Source organism: Pan paniscus, chromosome 2, assembly GCF_029289425.2.
Source record: "Pan paniscus chromosome 2, NHGRI_mPanPan1-v2.0_pri, whole genome shotgun sequence".
Lineage (NCBI taxonomy): Eukaryota > Metazoa > Chordata > Mammalia > Primates > Hominidae > Pan > Pan paniscus.
The window spans coordinates 181,252,390-181,273,592 of NC_085926.1; the positions used below are offsets into that span (position 1 = coordinate 181,252,390).

Consider the following 21,203-nt stretch of genomic DNA (forward strand, 5'->3'; position numbering starts at 1 on the left):
TCTTGTGAGTGTTGTTAATATGGGTCTTAGGTGCTCAGAAACCAATTGCTGTAGAACGAAACCATGTGAGGTTTGTCTGGATGGTCAGTCATCCCTCCACAGAAGGTACCTCTTTATTAATCCTACATGTTTACTCTATATTTCCAAAAATGAAATCTACAGATTAGATGTTTATCAAGACAAGTATATTGAACTACCTCATTACAGTGACTGATGAGGACATTAACAGCTTTCATCTAATAATATTCTTCCTCTTTGCAGTTTCACAACTATGGGAAGTTTCAGAGAAACATGCATTCAGAGAATTTGCGTCTTTAAAAGGCTAAATTAAGATGCATTATAACACTGTAGTAATTGCATAATCAACATTTGCTGAGGGACTGGCTAAAACATTTCAAGGAACTGAAAATACCCTAATATATTCACTAGAATGTGATTATGCCATTTAATTTTACCTTTTATTTTTTATTATTATTATTATTATTATTATTATTATTAGATGGACTCTCGCTCTGTCACCCAGGCTAGACTGCAGTGGTGTGATCTCCGCTCACTGCAACCTCCGCCTCCCAGGTTCAAGCGATTCTTGTGCCTCAGCCTACCGAGTAGCTGGGATTACAGGCACACGCCACCATGCCCAGCTAATTTTTGTATTTTTAGTAGAGACGGGGTTTCACCATGTTGGCCAGGCTGGTCTCAAACTCCTGACCTCAAGTGATCCGTCTGCCTCGGCCTCCCTAAGTGCTGGGATTACAGGCGTTGAGCCACCACACCCGGCCAATTTTACCTTTTCATAGTTGACTGTATTAAAGCCATCCTCACCTAAATGAAAAAAGGTGAAGTTTTCTTCTACCTTGGTTACTACCAACACTGAACGGCAGAGATGCCCTAAGGTTAACTGTGGACACCCACCTACTGTTGAATATTAGTCTTAAGAGGCAGAAGCATCAAGGAAACAGAGCTGGACTTAACTGTGGGGCAACCCACAACATGGCATCTAGTGCCACCTTCTGAGGAAACGCGGTAATGCAATAGGAAGAAAGAATGATTATTCCAAAGTCCAATGCATTCCTTGAATGCAAGGAATACAAACAACCCCAAATTATTTGGTAGTAAGTAAAATGATAACTTAAAATAAACTTTACTCCTCCTACTATGATTTTGTACCTTTTCATTAAGTGAAAGACAACTAGTTTTAGTGCAGAAAACATTAAGCGCTTGGGGTACATAAGGTGATTGCTGAAAGGGCCCTGGTGATAGCTGGCATGAAGGCTTCATGCACAGGTGAATTGAGAATATGGGAAATTCTACAGGAAGACGGCAAAGACCAATGATGGGGAAGGGTGCAAAGCATCTTCCTACTGCTCTTTGCCTTCCAGTATCTATTTTCCCTTTCTCCTCTACACAAGATTTTAACTAGGGAAATGGCAGAACCATTCCCTGGGAAGCACTTTGGAAATCTCAGGGCCTAGGATACTAAATGACCCATTCTCCTTAATAAAACAAAGAATTGCCCCACATGCTACGTGACTTCCAAATGTCTTACCAGAGGCTTAATTTAAGTGAAAAATCCATTTAAAATGCTCTGAACCTAGACTCTGTTTTTACAAATAATCATACAGAATTTTTATATTTATTTATTTATTTTTATTTATTTATTTATTTTTTGAGATGGAGTTTCACTCTTGTTGCCCAGGCTGGAGTGCAACGGCACGATCTCGGCTCACCACAACCTCCGCCTCTCGGGTTCAAGCGATTCTCCTGCCTCAGCCTCCCAAGTAGCTGAGATTACAGGTATGCACCACCACACCCGGCTAATTTTGTATTTTTAGTAGAGATGGGGTTTCTCCGTGTTGGTCAGGCTGGTCTCTTAACTCCTGACCTCAGGTGATCCGCCCACCTCGGCCTCCCAAAGTGCTGGGATTGATTACAGGCGTAAGCCACCATGCCCGGCCAAGAATTTTTTTTTTAATCTTAATAAAGTCACTCCAGGTATCTGATCACCCCACCACATCCCAGCATTTGCACCCATCACATTTTTGGTGACTCCAAATTGAGGGGCAAGCACCTCTTTCATTATTCTCATGTAGCTAGACATGCATGTGGAAATACATACTATTGAAAGATATGTTACTTTACTATAATTAGTTTCCTTTGATTTCTCCTTTACAGTTCCTTATATTTTATTTTTTAATTTTTAAAAATATGTGCATAGGTAGGTGTGGCTGTTCACCTAAAGTTTTCCCTTCCTGGGCACATAGCTACACTACATTTCCCAGCTTCCCTTGCTGTTAAGTTTGTTCAAATGACTGTGACAAGTTCAAGTCAATGGAATGTGCTGTATGCTATCTCTGAGCTGAGAATTTTAAGAAGCACTATGCTCCTTCCATGTTCTTAGCCTGTCTGCTCCCCAGACACGCATAACAACAATAAGAACCAGAAACTCAAAGGAGCCTTCATTCCTGAACCTCCACATGGAGAAAAGTTGTCTGCTGACCAGGAACATACATGCAGAACTGGTAAAAGAGTAAGAAATTAATTTCTGTTATGTGTGTTTTGAAACCGCCTTTTCAAAATCATGACTGAGACAGTGAAAGAGATCTAACTTAACCCACTCCATCTTGCTTCTAACATCCAAGCTGTCCTTGTTCATTCCTGGGCGTAGGCTGAACTAACTTTGGGAGAAATTTAGTTTAGTTTAAACAAACATGGTAACAGCCCTTTCCTAAAGCAGACCTCCATCTTGCCTGGGGATTAGATTGCCTTTGTAGGACTAATATTAGCCACAAGATTAGAAATTATGGTTTAGGAGTCATGCAGCTGGAGGCTGCAAGGTCCTGACCCTCCCTAAACTGCTCCTAAGATCAGTGCTTGAGATATTTTGCAGACCCTGCACTTGATGGATCAGCTGGCACCATCCAGATCAATAAATGGGTTTACCTGATCTGTGGCCCCCACCCAGGAACTGACTAAGCACAAGAAGACAGGTCCGACTCCCTGTGATTTCATCTCTGGCCAATCAGCACTCCTGGCTCACTGGCTTCCCCCCACCCACCAAGTTATCCTTAACAACTCTGTTCCCTGAATGCTTGGTGAGACTGATTTGAGTAATAACAAACCTCCAGTCTCCCACACAACCGGCTCTGCATGAATTACTCTTTCTCTATTGTAATTCCCCTGGTTCTGTCTGGGCAGCAGGCAAGGTGAACCCCTTGGGTGGTTACAGTTGGAGCTCTATACTCTTTGGAGTCTATTCGTTGTAGTTGTTGAGCCCACCCTTGCAGATATAAGTTATAGTATCTATAAATTTCATGTTAGGATGGCAGAGGGCAGTACAAATCATTTGTTATAAAAAGGAGATATTCAGTCAAACATGACTGAGAACCTTCCCTCTCACCTGCACTACCGAATCCAACAGCCACTAGACACATGTGATTATTAAGCACTTGAAATGGAACCAGTCCAAATTGAGATATGCTGTAAGTATAAAACACAAACTAGATTTCAAAGACTTAGAATAAAAAAGGTAAAATCCCAAAAATGTTGAATATCGAGTACATGTGGAAATATTATTTTAGATATGGGTAAATTTAAAATATATAATTAAAATTCATTGTATCTGTTTATTTTAACCTTTTTAATATGGTTACCATAAAATTTTAAAGTACATGTGTGGCCCACACTGTATTTCTATTAAACAGTCCTGCTCTAGATGTCGCCCCTTGGTTCTCACCTCCCAGGTTTCAGGTCACTAGCTCCATATGTAAGCTAGGAGTTGGGGCTCCAATCTCTTCCTTGGTTTGACATTTTCCATTGTTTCAGTTAGGAGCCTCCCACTCACCCCTGGGAGCCCTACCCTCCACCAAACCTGGGCTTCATTGGTGTGTATGAGGGGAAACTGGGGACTCTACAAGCCTAAGAGTATTGAGCAGTTGATTTCTTCATCAATTACTTTCAAAAGGATTCAAGCTGCCGCAAGAGACAGGCAGAGAAAGGGAGCAAAGAGGGGGAGAAAGTGAAAGAGAGAGATTCAGTTCACAATAATTCCAAGTGGGAAACAACCATCAAGATAAATATAAAAGGACAATTCCTTATAATTAAAGGAAAGGAGCTGTGGCAAACGTTGATTAATGGCTAATTCACTCCCAATCCCCTTTTCCCTGACCACCGTCTCCTGTGGCAGTTAGAAAGCTAAATGCTTGCCTTCTGAGATTCTCTTGCTGCCAGGGAATGGCTGTGTGACAGAATTCTGGAATGAGACATAAGCAGAAGGCAGCCAAGAGTTTCTACAAACAGAACCAAAGAAGCCAGCATTTTCCTTCTCCTTCTTCCTGCTTTGGACACTGACCTGATGTCTGGAATTGCAGCAGCCACCTTGAATCAAGAGTTGACAAATAAGAAGAAAACATCAAGAGAATCATAAAGATGTCAGCCTTAATGTCATTGAGCCACTGATCCAATACCAAGAGTTTCTATCGTCAGACCTCGTTATGCAATTAAAAAAACAAACCAACAAGTCTCAGAGGCTAAGTTCCCTTGTAGTCAGATACCATGCTGAGTGAAACTTTTCTTCTTACAGATGAAAAACTGGGGTTTGGAGCCACCTACTGGTTGTGTTGGAATGTGAACCCAGAATTGTCTGAGTCCAAAGCCCAGAGTGTTTCCACCACACTAACCTGCTTATACTCTCGTTTCCTAGCTAAGCTCTGAATTTAGAAATATCCCAAGTTCACTGTGAACATGCGGGTGTCTTCCAACGTCAGAGCTACCAGAGGCCCCAGCCCTGGTCAATATCCAATTCCCGCTGGTGGCCCTGCTCACAGGCTTCGCATCCAGAGGCCGCAAACCATCGGGCCACAAATCTGGGTCAGGCTTCATGTAATGAGCCTCTGCTCTTCTACCAGCTGTGGGAACACATGCACAGTTCAGCAGACCAGGCAGCTAGGGCTGCATTGAGGAAAAGGCTCTATCCTCTCCTTCACAGCCTTCCCGGTTGACAGGGTCTCTGGCTCCTTCCAGAGATCCGTGAAATTGGTAGAAAATTTTGTAGGGAAAATCTTTACCTTACTTGCCTGAATCAGGAAAAGGAAGCTGTTATGAGTTGGGGCTGAGGCTGCAGCTCTTAGGCTACCACAGCCATGGGAAAAGACCTAATTAGAGAGATTTCTGTTTTACAGCAACAACTATACAGGCCCCCACAACAGCCTCCTTGCTGACACTTGCTGTTTCTGCCAGAAAAAGAGAGATGGTTAAAGATGAAAAGCAGGCCTCTGATTCCAAACAAAGTGCTGACTCAGAGAGACCCACGGCTGCCGCTATTCTTGCAGACTTGCAAGGCTGTAATTACTATCACAGCGAATCCATGCTTCTGCTTCATAAGAAAGGCAAATTTGGGCCAGACACTCTGGCTCACGCCTGTAATCCCAACACTTTGGAAGACTGAGATGGAAAGACTGTTTGAGCGCAGGAGTTCCAGACCAGCCTGGGCAACATGGCAAAACCCCATCTCTACAAAAAATTTAAAAATTTTGGGCATGATGGTGTGTGCCAATGCCTGCCTGTAGTCTCAGTTAACTCAGGAGGCTGAGGTAGGAGCATCACTTGAGCCTGGGAGGTCAAGGCTGCAGTGAGCCAAGACGGTGCCACTGCACCCCAGCCTGGGTAACACAGCGACACCATGTCTCAAAAAAAAAAAGAAAAGAAAAAAAGAAGACAAACTTAAATGACAAAAGGAACTCAGAAACGAAGGGTTATCTTTATTATGGTCAAAGTACCTTCCTAAAGCAGAAGTGTCTTCTGCGCCCAGTGTGTGTTTCCACAGTTCTCTGTTCTACGTTAGGGAGTGACAATTATCTCTATTCCTGACTCAATGGTGGCATTGTATACCATATTTATTGTGAGCATGACATTGGTTCCTTATAAAAATTATCTTACTTGTAATAGAATCCCAAAATAAACATTTTATAGAACTATAAAAAGATATCAGAAAAAAAGAGAAACACTTATTCAGCAGTTGCAATACTGTTTTTCATACATTATGTCATTTAATCCTCAAAATTACTGGCTGGGTGTGGTGGCTCATGCCTGTAATCCCAGCACTTTAGGAGGCTGAGGCAGGTGGATCACCTGAGGTCAGGAGTTCGAGACCAGCCCGGCCAACATGGTGAAAGCCCATCTCTACAAAAACACAAAAATTAGCTGGGCATGATGGCGGGTGCCTATAATCCCAGCTACTCAGGAGGCTGAGGCAGGATAATCACTTGAACCTGGGAGGTGGAGGTTGCAGTGAGTTGAGATCGTGCTATTGCACGCCAGCCTGGATGACAGAGCAAGACTCCATCTCAAAAAAAAAAAAAAAAAAAAAAAAAATTTACAATAACCCCATCATACAGATGAGGAAACTGAGGTTTAGAGAAGTAAGTTGCCCAAGGTGATGCTGCTAGTAAGTACAGAATCCAAATTCATATCTGGAGCTGTCTGATACCAGTTCATGCTTTTTTCTATATTGCCTCTAAGTCATAAGAACAGAAAGAAATGCCTCAATAATACTCAAAGGAGATAAATTTGGATCATAAATGTATTAATTAATCTGTCACTAGACTGATACCTGAGATGAGCCATTGTGTAATTATATAAGCCAGAATCATGCATTGAGGCCTCAGAGCTTTAGTCTAAGGCTCTAGGAATCTACCTGACCCCAGCCCACCCTGTCATCCATTCCAGACCTTGAGCTGCATGGTGGTCTCGGGGCCTTCTGTGGTAGGGCCACAGCAACAGTTTCCAGGAACCCAGAGGACAGACCCCATTCTGCCTTTTGTCTTGCGCAAGCCCAGACTCACAGTGGGAAGCTATGAGACTGCGCCTTCAGGAGGCTGGTTAGGTCCTCCCACAGGGGCCAATGGTGCCTAACTAGGCATTTGGGGAGCAGGGCGAGCACCGGCCTCGCAGAATAGACCACAGGGACTTGGATATTTTTGTACTGAGCACCTTTTATGTTCCAGTCTCTGATCTAAGCAGTGGCAATACAGACAGTAAGAAGAAAAAGGAGGACCCTGTATTTATGGAGCTTTCAGTGACTATGTGCGCAGTGACTGATATGGCGGAAAGACCAGAGAATTCCCCCAGAATGTCCTGGATTGTGTAAGATGTGGTCACCCAGGAGGCAATGCTGGGGTGGGGAGAAATATCCCAATAATAACTGAGTTCACATCTCCTTCAAATCAGTGGGATGAGGAGCTTGGAGCAGATTAAATGTGATTTGGAGAAAAGAAAGAGATGTGGCTTTTTTTTTAATATCCCATGTTGTAGAATAAAATTCACACCAACTACATATTCTCTCTGTGATGTAACTAAGATGGCTTTGTTGTTTTTTTCAGAACAGATGTAAAAGTTGAAAAGAGTAACTTGCCACTTTATCCCTCCATGTTATATACTAAGGACATCTAATGTCACCACTTCATTCTCCTAAGTTGGGTCTAACCACAATTTGGGGTTTGGCATGTACTTCTAGTTTTAGTAATTAAAGTCATGTCACCTTTGGCTGAGCGAATAAGAAAGAACAGTATTCAAGTCATGACAACCTTTCAGGGTTGTGTCTAGGCTCAAAAAATGCTAGACTTTTAGTCAGAACAGCCTCTCTTCATTCCCAATCAAATGCTTGATAGAAATCCCTTAAATGAGCTAAGAATAAAAGACAATTCTCCCAGAGAACAAACAACCTCAGCAACGCTCGGGAACCCTTAGAACTAAGACCTTTGTAAGGCTGAATCTTGGAAGAACATCCAAAGGAACATTGGAAGAACATCATGGTGGCAGCTGATGTCAGTAGTTGTCTCTTTTTCTTTCCTCAAAATCTTTTCAGGTCTGTTATTTACAACCGCAAAGAAATGTGCTCCTTTGGGAAAGATCAGATTGCACCAAACAGCAAAGGGAATAATATGTATGAGATCCCACCCTCTTCTGGCAGGATAGGCCTCAGCCTGTTCTAGTCCCGGGTGAAGCCTAAGGGGTGAGTGAGATTTGAGTATAACATTCCTCAAGGTTCAAGAGGCTGGACCTTCCCATCAAGACCCCCCATCAAAATCTGGAAATGCAAACGAATGTGCCCCTTACCTGAAAGAATGGCAAATTGTCTGTGAAGTTGTTCTATTATCTCCACCGCCATCAGGGGCCTGACTTCCTGCTGCATAATTTCATCTGCACAAATGAAATACAAAGTGGGTTAGTTAAACATGTGCAAATTACAAGAAGAAATTAAAAAGAAACAAAGGCAAGTTGTACTATTGGGAAATCTGGGACTTATCAAGAGACGGTTCTGGCACATCATTCCCTTGAGAACTTGATTCCTGAGATCCAGGGCTGTATCTGGATTTGTGTGCTTTGGAGCTTATGCATCTGAGCGCGGAACACATTTCTAGATCCCCTACCAAGGCTTTGGGAGGGACCAATACAAGGAAAGAACCCTGAAGTTTAAGCTCCAGCAGCTTCACAGAAAACCTGCTGGATGACCTCATTACGAAGGCAGGTATTTGCCTACACCTTTGGGTCTGCAGAAAGACATTTTAAACACAAACAACGTAAGTTACTAGAGCTCCTTTCAAAACAGGTCATAAAATCAATCTGGGATTCATGAGGGTTCTTTAATTTTTATTTTCCTCCCTACCTCACTTCCTTCCTCCCCTACTTATCTCCATTCCTTTTTTTCCCCCTTCCAGAATACTTTAAGGGGCCTCTTCCTACTGCTAAATGTATATAAGAAGGCACTTTTTCATTTTTCTATTTAAAGATTCTCCTAACTGAATAATAAGTTATATAGGTTTCCAATGCAAAAATCCAATCCTTTCAAGCACAAATCTACAAAGTTCCTCTAACCCTAGAAAGTGACTTATAAGCCCTGTGATTTGCCCTCATTTCCATTTGGGGAAAAGGAATTAGAGAGAGGGGAGGACCAACTGGAATCTTTCAACCTAGGCTGAAGAGAGGAAGGCATTTTCATGTTATCTCTGCCTAAGATATTATCTTCATTCAATTATTTCCCAGGGAATCTTAAAGAATAAACTGGTGGCTGGGTACTGAGGCCGAGGGGGAAGGACTACTTGAGGCCAGAAGTTTGAGACCAGCCTGGTCAACAGAGTAAGATCTTGTCTCCACAAAAAATTTAAAAATTAGCCAAGCATGGTGATGTATGCCTGTGGTCCCAGCTACTTGGGAGGCTGAGGCAGGAGAATCTCTTGAGTCTAGGAGTTTGAGGCTGTCGTTAGCCATGACTGTGCCACTGCACTCCAGCCTGGACAACAGATGGAGACCCTGTCTCAAAACAAAACAAAACAAAAACAATAACAAAAAATGAATGAACTGGTTATTGTTTCTACAGGAGTTAAACATCTAGTTAGATTAAGGCATGAACCAAACAACCTGTGCTCTGATGCTAGGTAGGAATTTCCTACTGATTCATTATGGGGTCATGGTAACATTATGATATTCTAGTGTTGACCAATCAGAAGGTAATATTTGGGAAGGTCCTCTCTGAGTCTTGGTCTACTCTCAGCTTTTTGGTGTGGAGGTTAAAGGAGATAATATATATGGAGATGTACATAGAGGGTGCTGAGCAAATGCTAGTTATATCCATTGTTCTGAACAGACAGGCCTTACCCAAATTTGCTTTCTGAAAGTCTTGTAAGGGGTGGGCCAAGTGCCAGCTTAAGCCCCAAGATCCCCTTCAATGAATTCCCCCATTGTTTTGGGTAAAGGGGATAAATCTAGACCAGAGCTTCTTCATCCCAATACCACTTCCACCCTGAATTCACTAAAAGTTCAAAGAACTCCTTCATCACTGTTAATTCAGTGGGTGTAATAATGGCATGGTAGTCACATTTTATAAAAAGGGGGCCTTCTCTGTTAGAGACACAAATTGAAGCATTTAACAGTGAAATGATATGAAGTCTGAGATTTGCTGACAAATACTCCAGCACTCCCCTTCTCTAAAACTATGCATGGGGTGGAAGTGGGGGGTAGATGAAACATGCTGACAAAATGTGGATAATTATTGAAGCTGGTTGATGGGTCCACAGGGGTTTGTTACATAATTCTCTTGCTACGTTTCAAATTTTCTGTAATAAAATGTAAAACACAAGTAGACAACAACATAGAGAATTTCAGCAGAAACAGAAGTTATGTAATTAAAGAGTTTTCAGAGTACAATCTCCCAGTGGTCTAGGACAGTGGCATACTCAGAAATAGAGCTTCAGTATTATTTGTTCATACCTGAGCATTTTTTTGACTTTTTTTTTTTTTAAGATATAGGATCTTGCTCTGTCACACAGACTAGAGTGCAGTGGCATAATCATAGTTCACTGCAGCCTTGAACTCCTGTGCTCAAGCAGTCCTCCTGCCTTGGGCTCCCAAAGTGCTAAAATTAGAGGCACAAACCACCACGCCTGGCCAAGCAAGCATATTTCAGAGATGATGAACCCAGAGAAAAACAAAAATCATAAGGTGTAATTTATTGTTCTTACATGTCAATATTTGAGGTGTGCTTTAAATTAAACATTTTAAAGATGTAAGATCTGAAAGGGGAACCGACATTAGCGAAGTCAACCATCCCCACGCCGTCTCATTTTTCAAATGACAACATGGAGACCCAGAGAGATCCTGAACTTGCCTGTGGTTACACAACAAATAACTGTAGAGCCTGGATCACCTGACGCTAAGAGGGCAAACCTCAGCCACACGTGATAGAGTTCCCAGACCCTTGGCCTTGAGTTGCAAAGGCTCCTGCAACCCTGAGAGGCTGACTAGTGTCATGGGAATCTGAGGTTTGCCCATCCCCTCAGCCCCCGACAAGAGACCTTTCTCGCTAGCCTCCTGTGGCTATCAAATGAACCGGACTAAAATTCATAATTTGTTTTTCTAAGAATAGCAATGAGCTGCTTTGCTTTTAGTGCAGGTTTTGCTGAGAGTGCTTGCTCTCCAGCCAGGAAGTGACATGGTTATCCTTGAAGTCTTCCTAGCAAAGGAGCCACATGACCCAACCTGGCCAGCTGCAAACAGATCATGAGGCTTTCTCAGACTCATCCTCTGACTCAGGATGGAGATGACTGCAGATACACCCAGCCTTCAGTTGCCTGACACTTGTGGTCCTGTTGGAATAGGGCATGCTCTGTTCTGCCCCCAGTAAAGAACACTTATGCTCTACACCAAGAGACACAAAGATCACCCTGCGGCTGGCAGGCCCTGCCTCCCACTCCTGTATAGGTAGGTAGGGGAGGAAGTACAAGAACTCTTTGGTTCTGAAAGAACACCTCCACTGCAATGGGAAAGGATCTGCTTCAGATTCAGACAGGCTTGCATGCAAAGGCCCTTTCTGCCACCTTCTAGACAGGCGATCAGGGCAAGTACACTCTGAGTCTCAGTGTTCTCACCAGTAAAAGGGTTTTTCCTTCTCCCAGGAACAGGTGAGCAGAACTGTGACCCACCAAGGCGCTGGTGCCTGTTACACACCTGCCCTGGCCTCACAGAGGTCTGTGGAGGCTTCCTGCTTCTTTGCCATTTTTGGCATGCACAGATTAGGGAGAAACTTGTCTCTTTTTTTTTTTTTTTGAGATGGAGTTTCGCTCTTGTTGCCCAGGCTGGAGTGCAATGGCATGATCTCGGCTCACTGCAACCTCCACCTCCCGGGTTCAAGCGATTCTCCTGCCTCAGCCTCCTGAGTAGCTGGGATTACAGGCACCTGCCACCACGCCCGGCTAATTTTGTATTTTTAGTAGGGACAGGGTTTCTCCATGTTGGTCAGGCTGGTCTCCAACTTCCGACCTCAGGTGATCCACCCGCCTCGGCCTCCCAAAGTGCTGGGATTACAGGTGTGAGCCATTGCGCCTGGCAGAAACTTGTCTCTTTGTTACCCACACAAGGCAAAGGGAAGTGATAATTCAATTTCAACACAATTTCTATCCTGGGCAAACAAATACACTAGGAAAAAACTTGTCTCTTTTCTATCCTTGATAAGTACACAGAAGTGTGACTCTATTTTACCCTGGGCCCACAGTTCCAGAAATACAGACGGTATCAAAGGCCAAACACAGCCTCCAGACTCTTACGCGATGAAATAGTCCAGCATGTCCCACGGGAATTCCACTGCAGGCAGCAAGCAATATCCCTGTGTTGCCCACTTCCCAGGCTGAGAGAGCAGCATGCGCTCTGGGGCCAGGACCTTTGCTAATGATTGGAGCCATCCTCCTTACAACAGAGGGCAGGAAACAGGGCTGATGATATCTCAACACTGTCTGACTGCTGCAACTGATAAAGGATAAAGGGCAGTGAGACCCTTAGCCTCCCACTCTTGCTCTTCTGAAATTTCTGTCACACTATGATTTAAAAGATTCAAGTATGATCTGAGGGAAAAAAAAGAAAAAGAACTAAATAAATAAATACCTAGGTTAAGGGGGGAAAAGTATGGTCTGGAGCAGAGAACAGCTGCCCCAAGTTTGGCAGACCCTGTGACATTACTGCTTTGCCCAGAGAATCAAGGGGACAGAAGGAACAGAAGGATCTGCCAGTTGATCAAACTAGATATCAACAACTGAGTTTGCAACAACGTGTAACAAGCCATGAACCAGGATCTCTGCTCTCAGGCGCTGTGTAACAAAACCCTAACTGTTAATAACATGAATAGGGCACCAGCTGTGAGCTGGACACTAACTTTGCATGTCACAGATTAACTGGTTGAATCAGTTGCACAATGACAGAAAAGGAATGTGCCCTAACACTCAAATGAACCTCTTCCAGCCTGCCCCACCCTCCTACCTCCACAACCAGACTAGACCACTGAGGAAACTCTGGACCAGAGGCTCAGAGACACCAGTTGCTGGGCTGGTACAAAAAGCCAGCCCATGGGGCATAATGCATTTCACTGCTCTGTTTTATTGGCCAGGTCAGAAATAACATAAACATATTTCCTTCTTTTACTGGGTCCTGCACTATAGCGATGCTTAACCTGCCCCATAACAGTGACTTTTATCTTATCCATAATGAATAATGAAGTAAAGGCTTTTGAAAGCAGACAGAATAATTGTTTAGAAGGAAATTTAAAGATTTTAAAAATCAAGAACACTAGAATGTCCAACTTCCTAGTCATCAACAAATGAAACTTAAACAGCAACAAAATATCTCACTTCATCCATAAAATAATTGAGATTCTAATACACAATGCTGGGGTTATACTGGAAAATCAGTACTTCTGCAGAACCTCAGGGAGTGAAGCAGGTAGCATCCTCTTGGAAAGTCGTTTCTCAATCTTTTACCTGGTGATTACTGAGCACTTATGTGGTCGATTCCATACCAGTACTTTACATATGCGACCTCATTTAATCCTTAAATCCACTCTAAGGATGATATTGAACTAGATTTGAAGTAGCTTGTCCAAGATCACGCAGAGCCAGAACTTGAATCCAGCTCATTCTGACCTCCAAAGCCCAACGTCTTAACCGTTACAGTCATTAAAATCTCCATAATATTTTATGCACTCATCCTATATCTGAAAATGTATCATGAGAACATAATAAAAACTTTATATGTAATGGCATAGACTGTGATGTTTTTACCAGAGTGAAAAAATGGAACCAATCATTATACAAGTATAAAGACCACATTCACCGAAAAAGATTTAAGATACAATGTCAAGGACACAAAAATCCTACAAGTGGTGAGATTATAGTCAGATTTTAAAAAAGAAAGAAAAAACCAAGCGTGTGATATGTTTATGCACATATGTGTGGGTGTATGAGAAAAGAATATATGAAACAGTTGTGTTAAAGTAATGGAATTATATGTGGTTACCCCTTTAGTTTACATACGGAAAAGTATGCACTGGTAGCCTTTATTTTTTATGCTATTGGTACTTTATTGAAGTATAATTTACATGCAATACAATGCACAAAGCCTTAAGCATACAGTTTGAGGAATTTTGACAAATATACACTGATGTAACCATCAAACAGATCAAGAAATGGAATATTCGGCGGGGTGCAGTGGCTCACGCCTGTAATCCCAACACTTTGGGAGGCCGAAGTGGGAGGATCACCTGAGGTCAGGAGTTTGAGACCAGCCTGGCCAACATGGTAGAACCCCGTCTCCAATAAAAGTACAAAAATTAGCCAGCGTCGTGGCACGTGCGTGTAATCCCAGCTACTCAGGAGGCTGAGGCAGGAGAATTGCTTGAACCTGGGAGGCGGAGGTTGCAGTGAGCTGTGATCATGCCACTGCACTCCAGCCTGGGCAACAGCGCAAGACATCGTCTCAAAAAAAAAAAAAAAAAAGAAAGAAAGAAAGAAATGGAATATTCCCCTCCTCCCACCTCCAGAAAGTTCCTTGTGGCACCGCCTGCCCAGACCCTCACTTTGGAGGGCTCAGTATCTCACACCCTCCCCCGATGAACATATGTATTAAAGAACACTTGGCTGCCCTGGGCACTCATGGTTCAGTGCTCAATGCTGGCAGGTGCACATAGCCCTGGAAATCTACTCTTTTAACGCTGCTCAGACCCAGGGAAATACTCCACAGCTCTTGGTTTATGTCCTCAAAAGAAAATGCGACCGCATCCAAATGCTAGGGTGGTTTGTGGGTTGCACCACTGCTGACGTCAGGGACACACACTGCTTCAGAGTGCAGGGAAGATTTGAACTGTGGAAGTGCTTAGATAAGAGAAAAAACAAATGAATTAACTTGAGAAATCCTTCCTCTCACATAGCATGATGCTGTAGATTCTTTGGTAATGACATAGCCAGTCCAAGAGAACCAAGCATCAGTGCTCTTAGTTTTCTTTTGGTAATTCATCATGCAAATATACTCAAAGTTTGAACTTGTTAAACACAATTACATTTTACTTAGATCACATTGACTTTAGATGACTGTTCTCAACAGTTCAAAGTGAAAATCTCAGCTATACCAACACTGATTTTGCTGACATGAAGGCAAGAAAAAATATATTTTATGGAATAAGTAATGACTTATGGATTCTGTATATATTTAATTCACATATCACTGGCCCATAAACAGTGAAGCCTATTGGCTGGAAATGGTGTGTGGACAAAACAATAATAATAATTATTATTATTGTATATTCAGTATACATGCAATAACATGGAATAGTATGATGAGATGAGAAAGGAGGTTAGACAGAGAAACAGAGGAAGACAGAAACATGGAGAAAACCATGTGAAGATGGAGACAGATATCTGAATGATGCACTCACAAGCCAAGAAATAGCTACAGCCCCCAGAAGCCAGAAGAGACAAGAAACTGAATCATCCCCAGGGCCTCTAGAGAGTGGCCCTACCAGCACCCTGATGGTGGACTTGTGGCCTCTAGGACTGTGAGAAAAATTAATTTCTATTGTTGTAAGCCATCAAGTTTTGTGGTCATTTGTTACAGCAGACACAGGAAACTAATATAATAGGCATAGACTGAAAACAGACAATTCATAGAATATAGCCAATAAATTTATACTGAAACATGTTTAACCACAAGTCTTAGTCTGTTCTTGCTGCTATAACAAAATACCTTCGACTGGGTAATTTACAAATGTAGAAATTTATTTCTCACGGTTCTGGAGACTGGGAAGTCTAAGGCCAAGGCACCAGCAGGTTCTGTGTCTGGCAAGGACTTCCTCTCTGCTTCCAGGATAGTGCATTCTTGCCGCATCCTCACATGGTGGAAGGGCGAAAGGGGTGTACGCTGAGTCCTCACATGGCAGGAGAGATGGAAGAGGGAGGCAGCTGTCTGAAGCTTCTTTTATAAGGGCACTAATTCCATTCACAAAGGTGGATTCCTCATGACCTGTCCACCTCCCAGAGGCCTCACTTTCTAATACCATCACCTCGGGGGTTAGGTTTCAACATATGAATTTTGGAGGGACACATACATTCAAACCATGGATAAAGAAATCTAAATTAAAACAAAATGAGATCTTTTCTGCCTGATGGATTAGTGATTATCTTAACAGTGAATAAGACTGGGTTGGTAAGAGTGTAGGCAGATTACCTATGAGTAAAAGTATAAATAGGTACAATCTTTCCATTCATTAATTTGAAAATCTGTCAAAATATTAAATATGCAGCATTTTAGCCAAGAAACTCCATGTCTAGGGATTTCTAAGGTAATATTAACACAAGTACAAAATAAATGGGTTTGAAGATGTTTACTAGAGCTTGCTCTTTTGTTGCAAATGACCATTAATAGAGGCTTGGTTAAATAAATGATGATAAAGCCATAGAATAGAATACTACGGAGGCATTAAATAAAATCAGATATATCTATGCTACTGACAGGAAAGGAGGTTTAAAATACATTAAGCTTTTTAAAAAGAAAGTGAGATAGAGAACAGAATGTTGTTTATGTTTATATGTATGTATGTATAGAGGTACTGCTTAAGTTCAATGGCAATGAGCCATTGAAGCAGAGATGGCTAGGTGCCCATCAAAATGTCACAGATCCTCTTCCATACGGTGGCTTTAGCACTGAAAGGCAGTTGTCTAGCCAGGGACTCAATCTCCCACCCACCCTCTTACCTTCAGTTATTGTTCTCCCACCCACCCTCTTACCTTCAGTTATTGTCATGTGACTGTGAATGCCAATGGGAGGTAAGCAAAAATGATGTCTTACTTCTAAGCTAGGGTATTTAAGAAACAAGTTTGCTTTCGCCACTCTCTCTTCCCTCTCCCAGGCTGCAAGGTGACAACTCCAAGTATTGCAAATGGCAGACCCACAAGATAGAGGCAGCCAGGGTCCCTAAAACACTGAGAAAAGACAGCTCTCTGACTGAGGACAGTGTATTGGAATCTATTAATCCATTGAAATTTGGGTGTTTGTTACAGCAGCTGGCGCTACTCTAACTTAGAGGAATTCATTTTATAATATTAATATATTTATAATCATATATGTTATAAATATAATATGCTTTTTTCTATAAAAAAAGAAAAAAGGGAGGAGGGACAGTCAGTGGAAAAGCAAACACCCAATTGCTAACTCTCCTGACTCCCCAACAATTACATAAACTATGGGTCTTTATTAACGCATATTCCAATCAGCATGTTATCTCTAGTTTAATTCCCCTAATCCCAAGGAATCAGTGTTGCTTTAGTCCGAAAAGTCAGCTGACAGTATCTCATGAATATAACGCGGCAGTAATGTCAGAAAGGTCTTTTAGATACTCACAAAACTTACATTAACATACTCAACTTTCACTGTTGTCTTGAGTCACAGAATAAAATGACTGACAGCTAAAGAATATAGGTGAACGTTTCATAATCTTCTTTAGTAGGGAAAAAAAGAAGGCATATATAATTCTGTGAGCTCAGGATTTGGAAATCTTACTCTTCTTTCAAATTATTTCCTCTCCTCACTACTAACAGAGTTGGAAAGCTCTTGTAATAATTTAATTTTAATAAAATTAGGGCAATCATATATATACACTTCAATTCAAGCCTTGTAAGGATTTGTGTGCATGCGCAGGTGAGCACACATGTTTAAATATGGAAAGCAAAATCTATTTAACAAGTTGTCCTTCTCTAAGTAGCAAATATATAATAGCCATTGCCTTTGAGAATATAATTTATGCATTATATACTATATAAGTATATGGTATATAACTATGAATCATGTCTCAATCAGAAAGTATACTGCAACAATGATTATTTTTAAAGCACACTTCATTTAATAACTTCCCACTGTTGAAGAAACAGGTTCCAAGTATAAAGAGTAATGAGAGAGCCTAAGACATTTGCTTTAATCACCATTTCTAGCCTGTGATCCAAAGGGAATAAATGTATTATAAACATTTTCAAGGCAAAAAATAAAAATAAAAAAGGTGGGAGCATACCAATAAGTGCATTTCTAAAAGAAGCAGTCTTAGAACAAGTAGCTGCTTCAGCTTTGAGAACATCTGTCCTGCTGGCTTCCAAGTACACGGAAAGCACACTTAGAAATGATGATTCTTCTCACCAGCCCATCGAAGGGAAGCGCTTTTTTCTACTCTGAGACCATCAGTCTGTTATCAGTTCATGCATCTAACATGAAGCCTTTCAGACTTGACATTTTTCTTCAGGAATATGAATTTCATAATCTGGATTCTTATTTTCATTTTAATAGAAGAAATATAGAAATATTGAAATGGTAAAGGTTCAGATCCTGAGACGGAATGTAGAGCGTCTCCTGAACTCCTCCTGAAGATCAGCTGCAAGTACAATCTGATTCTCAAATGAAGGATATTCTTTGCCTGCCATGAAGTGACCAAGATCCTACTTACTACCACTTGGACAAAAGCAAGGTATGTTGGTAATTTTAAAAAATAGAAAATACAACCAAACAAAATTAAGTAAAACTTATTCCTTCAACCAAAATTGAGTAGTTATCTCATTGGTATACAGTATTCAGTGCACATATATGTATGTGCAGACATATGTAGGCTTTCAAAACAAGCTCATACTTACACGTTCCATATTATAACCTAATTTTTCAGAAAATGTTTTTATTATGAATCTACCTATGAACATATCAATAAATGACCATCTACAATATTGTAATAGCTAATTAATGCTTTTTTTAAAAAAGTCATTTTAAAACTTCTTCACAAAAAACTTGAGACGGTACTGCAAAGTAAGATTTTTTTTAATGTAAAATTTCTTCGCTTTAAATCATTATGCTAAGAATGAGGAGAAATAAAACACATACATAAAACACATGCATCCTTGCTTCCACACTACCTTTTTTTGCCATATATTCCAGCCTGATGCAACTTCCTACTAAACGGTGATAGGCCCTCATCTCTGCCTCTGTTATCCGCACCAAGGTGTAAGGTGAGTATCCAGGATCTTGCTGCTCACACTTCATGCACCAGACCACGACTGGATTCCAGGAAACAGCGCCACCTCGCTCGCTCTCCATTTCTCTCTAGGCACTGCACTCACACAGAAATGTTCAATCCTTTCTCCCGGTTAATCTCCCTGAAGTTCACTCGAGGTCATTTCGCGGCCGAGAGTTGATCCTTTTGATTGGTGAGTGCTCACAGGATTACAGCCCCAGCAGATTATCAGACGTACTCATTTAGAAACAAAAGGAAAACTGGGGGATGACAGCGAGGGACATCCTAGCCTCAATGAGAATCAGAATTTTTTTTTTATAGAAGTATCACATCATCACATCATGAGACACAAATCAGGCCACTAGATATTTAAAATAAAACGATAGGGATAAACTTTTTAAAGGATGATTTAAAAAAAAATAAAAACTTATTCCAGGCCACAATTCTACCCTCCTTCTCTTCTAACCTCTCTAGGCTGCCGGTAATAAAATCCAGAGGCTTAACGCTGCAGCCAGTAAGATTCACTATCTGAGCAGGCACCTTAAATTGACACGGCAAACGGTAAAGGTTCAGATCCTGAGACAGGATGTAGAGCGCCTCCTGAACGACTCCTGAAGATCAGGTGCAAGTATGGTCTGATTCTCAAACAAGGATATTCTTTGCCTGTCATGATGTGATCAAGAGCCTACTCACTACCACTTGGGGAAAAGGGAGTTCACCTTTCAAACTGCCGTGCAGAGAGGATGATATACTCAGAGAGAGGCTGCCTTTTCCTGATGCATTTTATTTTGGTTCCTCATGCTTAATGGTATTTATTAATAATGTGCTTCCATAGTTAAAGAAAGAGCACAATGTGAAATAGCCAATCAGCAAGTAATAAATGTTTTTACACAAGCTTCTCATCGTTGTATCATTCAAGCTAAAATTTCAGAGTAAGCCTTGCCATTGGCCAACAAGAAACTGGAAGACTTTTTAAAAAAAAAAATTTTTTTTAAGGTTTTTAACTTAATTTAGGGGGAGGGATAAAAACGTACAAATATGAAACTATACATTTCGGTGAGCTTTGACAAAAGAATACATCCATGTAACCCATCCCTCTTTCAAGATGCAGAACATTTCCATAACCCCAGAAGATACCTTCAAGTCCCTTCCCAGTCAACCCTGGTTCCCAGGCAACCACCACTGTGACTTTTTTCGATAGAGACTAGTATTGCCTGTTCCAAAACATCATATGGTGTTAATAATACAGTATTGATTCTTTTGTGTCTAGCTTCTCTCAGGATAATGCATTTGAGATTCATCCACAGTAGGTATCAGTAGTTCATTCATTTTCATTGCTGAGTTTCATGTCATTGTATGGACAGCTACTGCTTGTTCATTCTCCTACTGATGGACATTCAGGTTCTTCCCCAACTTGGGCTGTTTTAAATGAAGTTGCTGTGAATCTTCATGTAAAGGCCTGTGTGTAGACATGTTCACCTTTCTCTCAGACAAATATCTAGAAATGGTATTGATGAGTCAAAGGGTAGGTGTATATTTAACTTATAAGAAACTGTCAAATCTTTTCCCAAAGCAGTTGTACTAGAAAGCACTTCAAGATTAGAGACTACTCTGTTGAGTAATTAGAGCTAGTTCTTTGTTGTTGTTAAAAGTACAGTAAGTTTGTGGGGATGAGGGGAATTAATGAAATGATTATCAAGTTTATTTGAAAGAATATAGGCCGGGCGCGGTGGCTCATGCCTGTAGTCCCAGCACTTTGGGAGGCCGAGGCAGGCGGATCACGAGGTCAGGAGATCAAGACCATACTGGCTAACATGGCGAAACCCCGTCTCTACTAAAAATGCAAAAAAAAATTAGCCGGGCGTGGTGGGTTTTTCCCGGGTGCCTGTAGTCCCAGCTACTCGGGAGGTTGAGGCAGGAGAATGACGTGAATTCGGGAGGCGGAGCTTGCAGTGAGCCGAGATCACGCCACTGCATTCCAGCCTGGGCTACAGAGCAAGACTCCATCAAAAAAAAAAAAAAAAAGAATATAAAAGGCTAGAGGCTAGAAGGGTTAAGAAAATGATTTTTTGGCCAGGCACAGTGGCTCACACCTGTAATCCTAGCACATTGAGAGGCTGAGGCAGGAGATCGCTTTAGCCCAGGAGTTCGAGACAAGCCTGGGCAACATAAGGAGACCATGTCTCAAAAAAAAGGTTTTTAAAAAAACAAATGCTTGAAAAAGAGAATTTCTCCTGGCAGGTATTTTAAAGTTATTATGTTAGCACTAATAAAATAAAAAGAATGAAACAAGACCAAGAAATAGACTATAAATTCAAAAATAACAATATGTAAAGAGTGAGGCATTGCC

At 41.5% G+C, this 21,203-nt stretch overlaps 1 protein-coding gene across 2 annotated transcripts in view; it reads right to left on the minus strand.

Moving 5' to 3' along the window:
• MCF2L2 (MCF.2 cell line derived transforming sequence-like 2) overlaps positions 1-21,203 on the minus strand; it is a 249,891-nt gene that overhangs the window by 202,581 nt on the left and 26,107 nt on the right. For both annotated transcript variants that reach the window (XM_034957782.3, XM_003831983.6), the window contains exon 2: positions 8,113-8,196. In XM_034957782.3, coding sequence (XP_034813673.1) covers positions 8,113-8,196 — 84 coding nt within the window. The remainder of the gene's footprint in view (positions 1-8,112; positions 8,197-21,203) is intronic.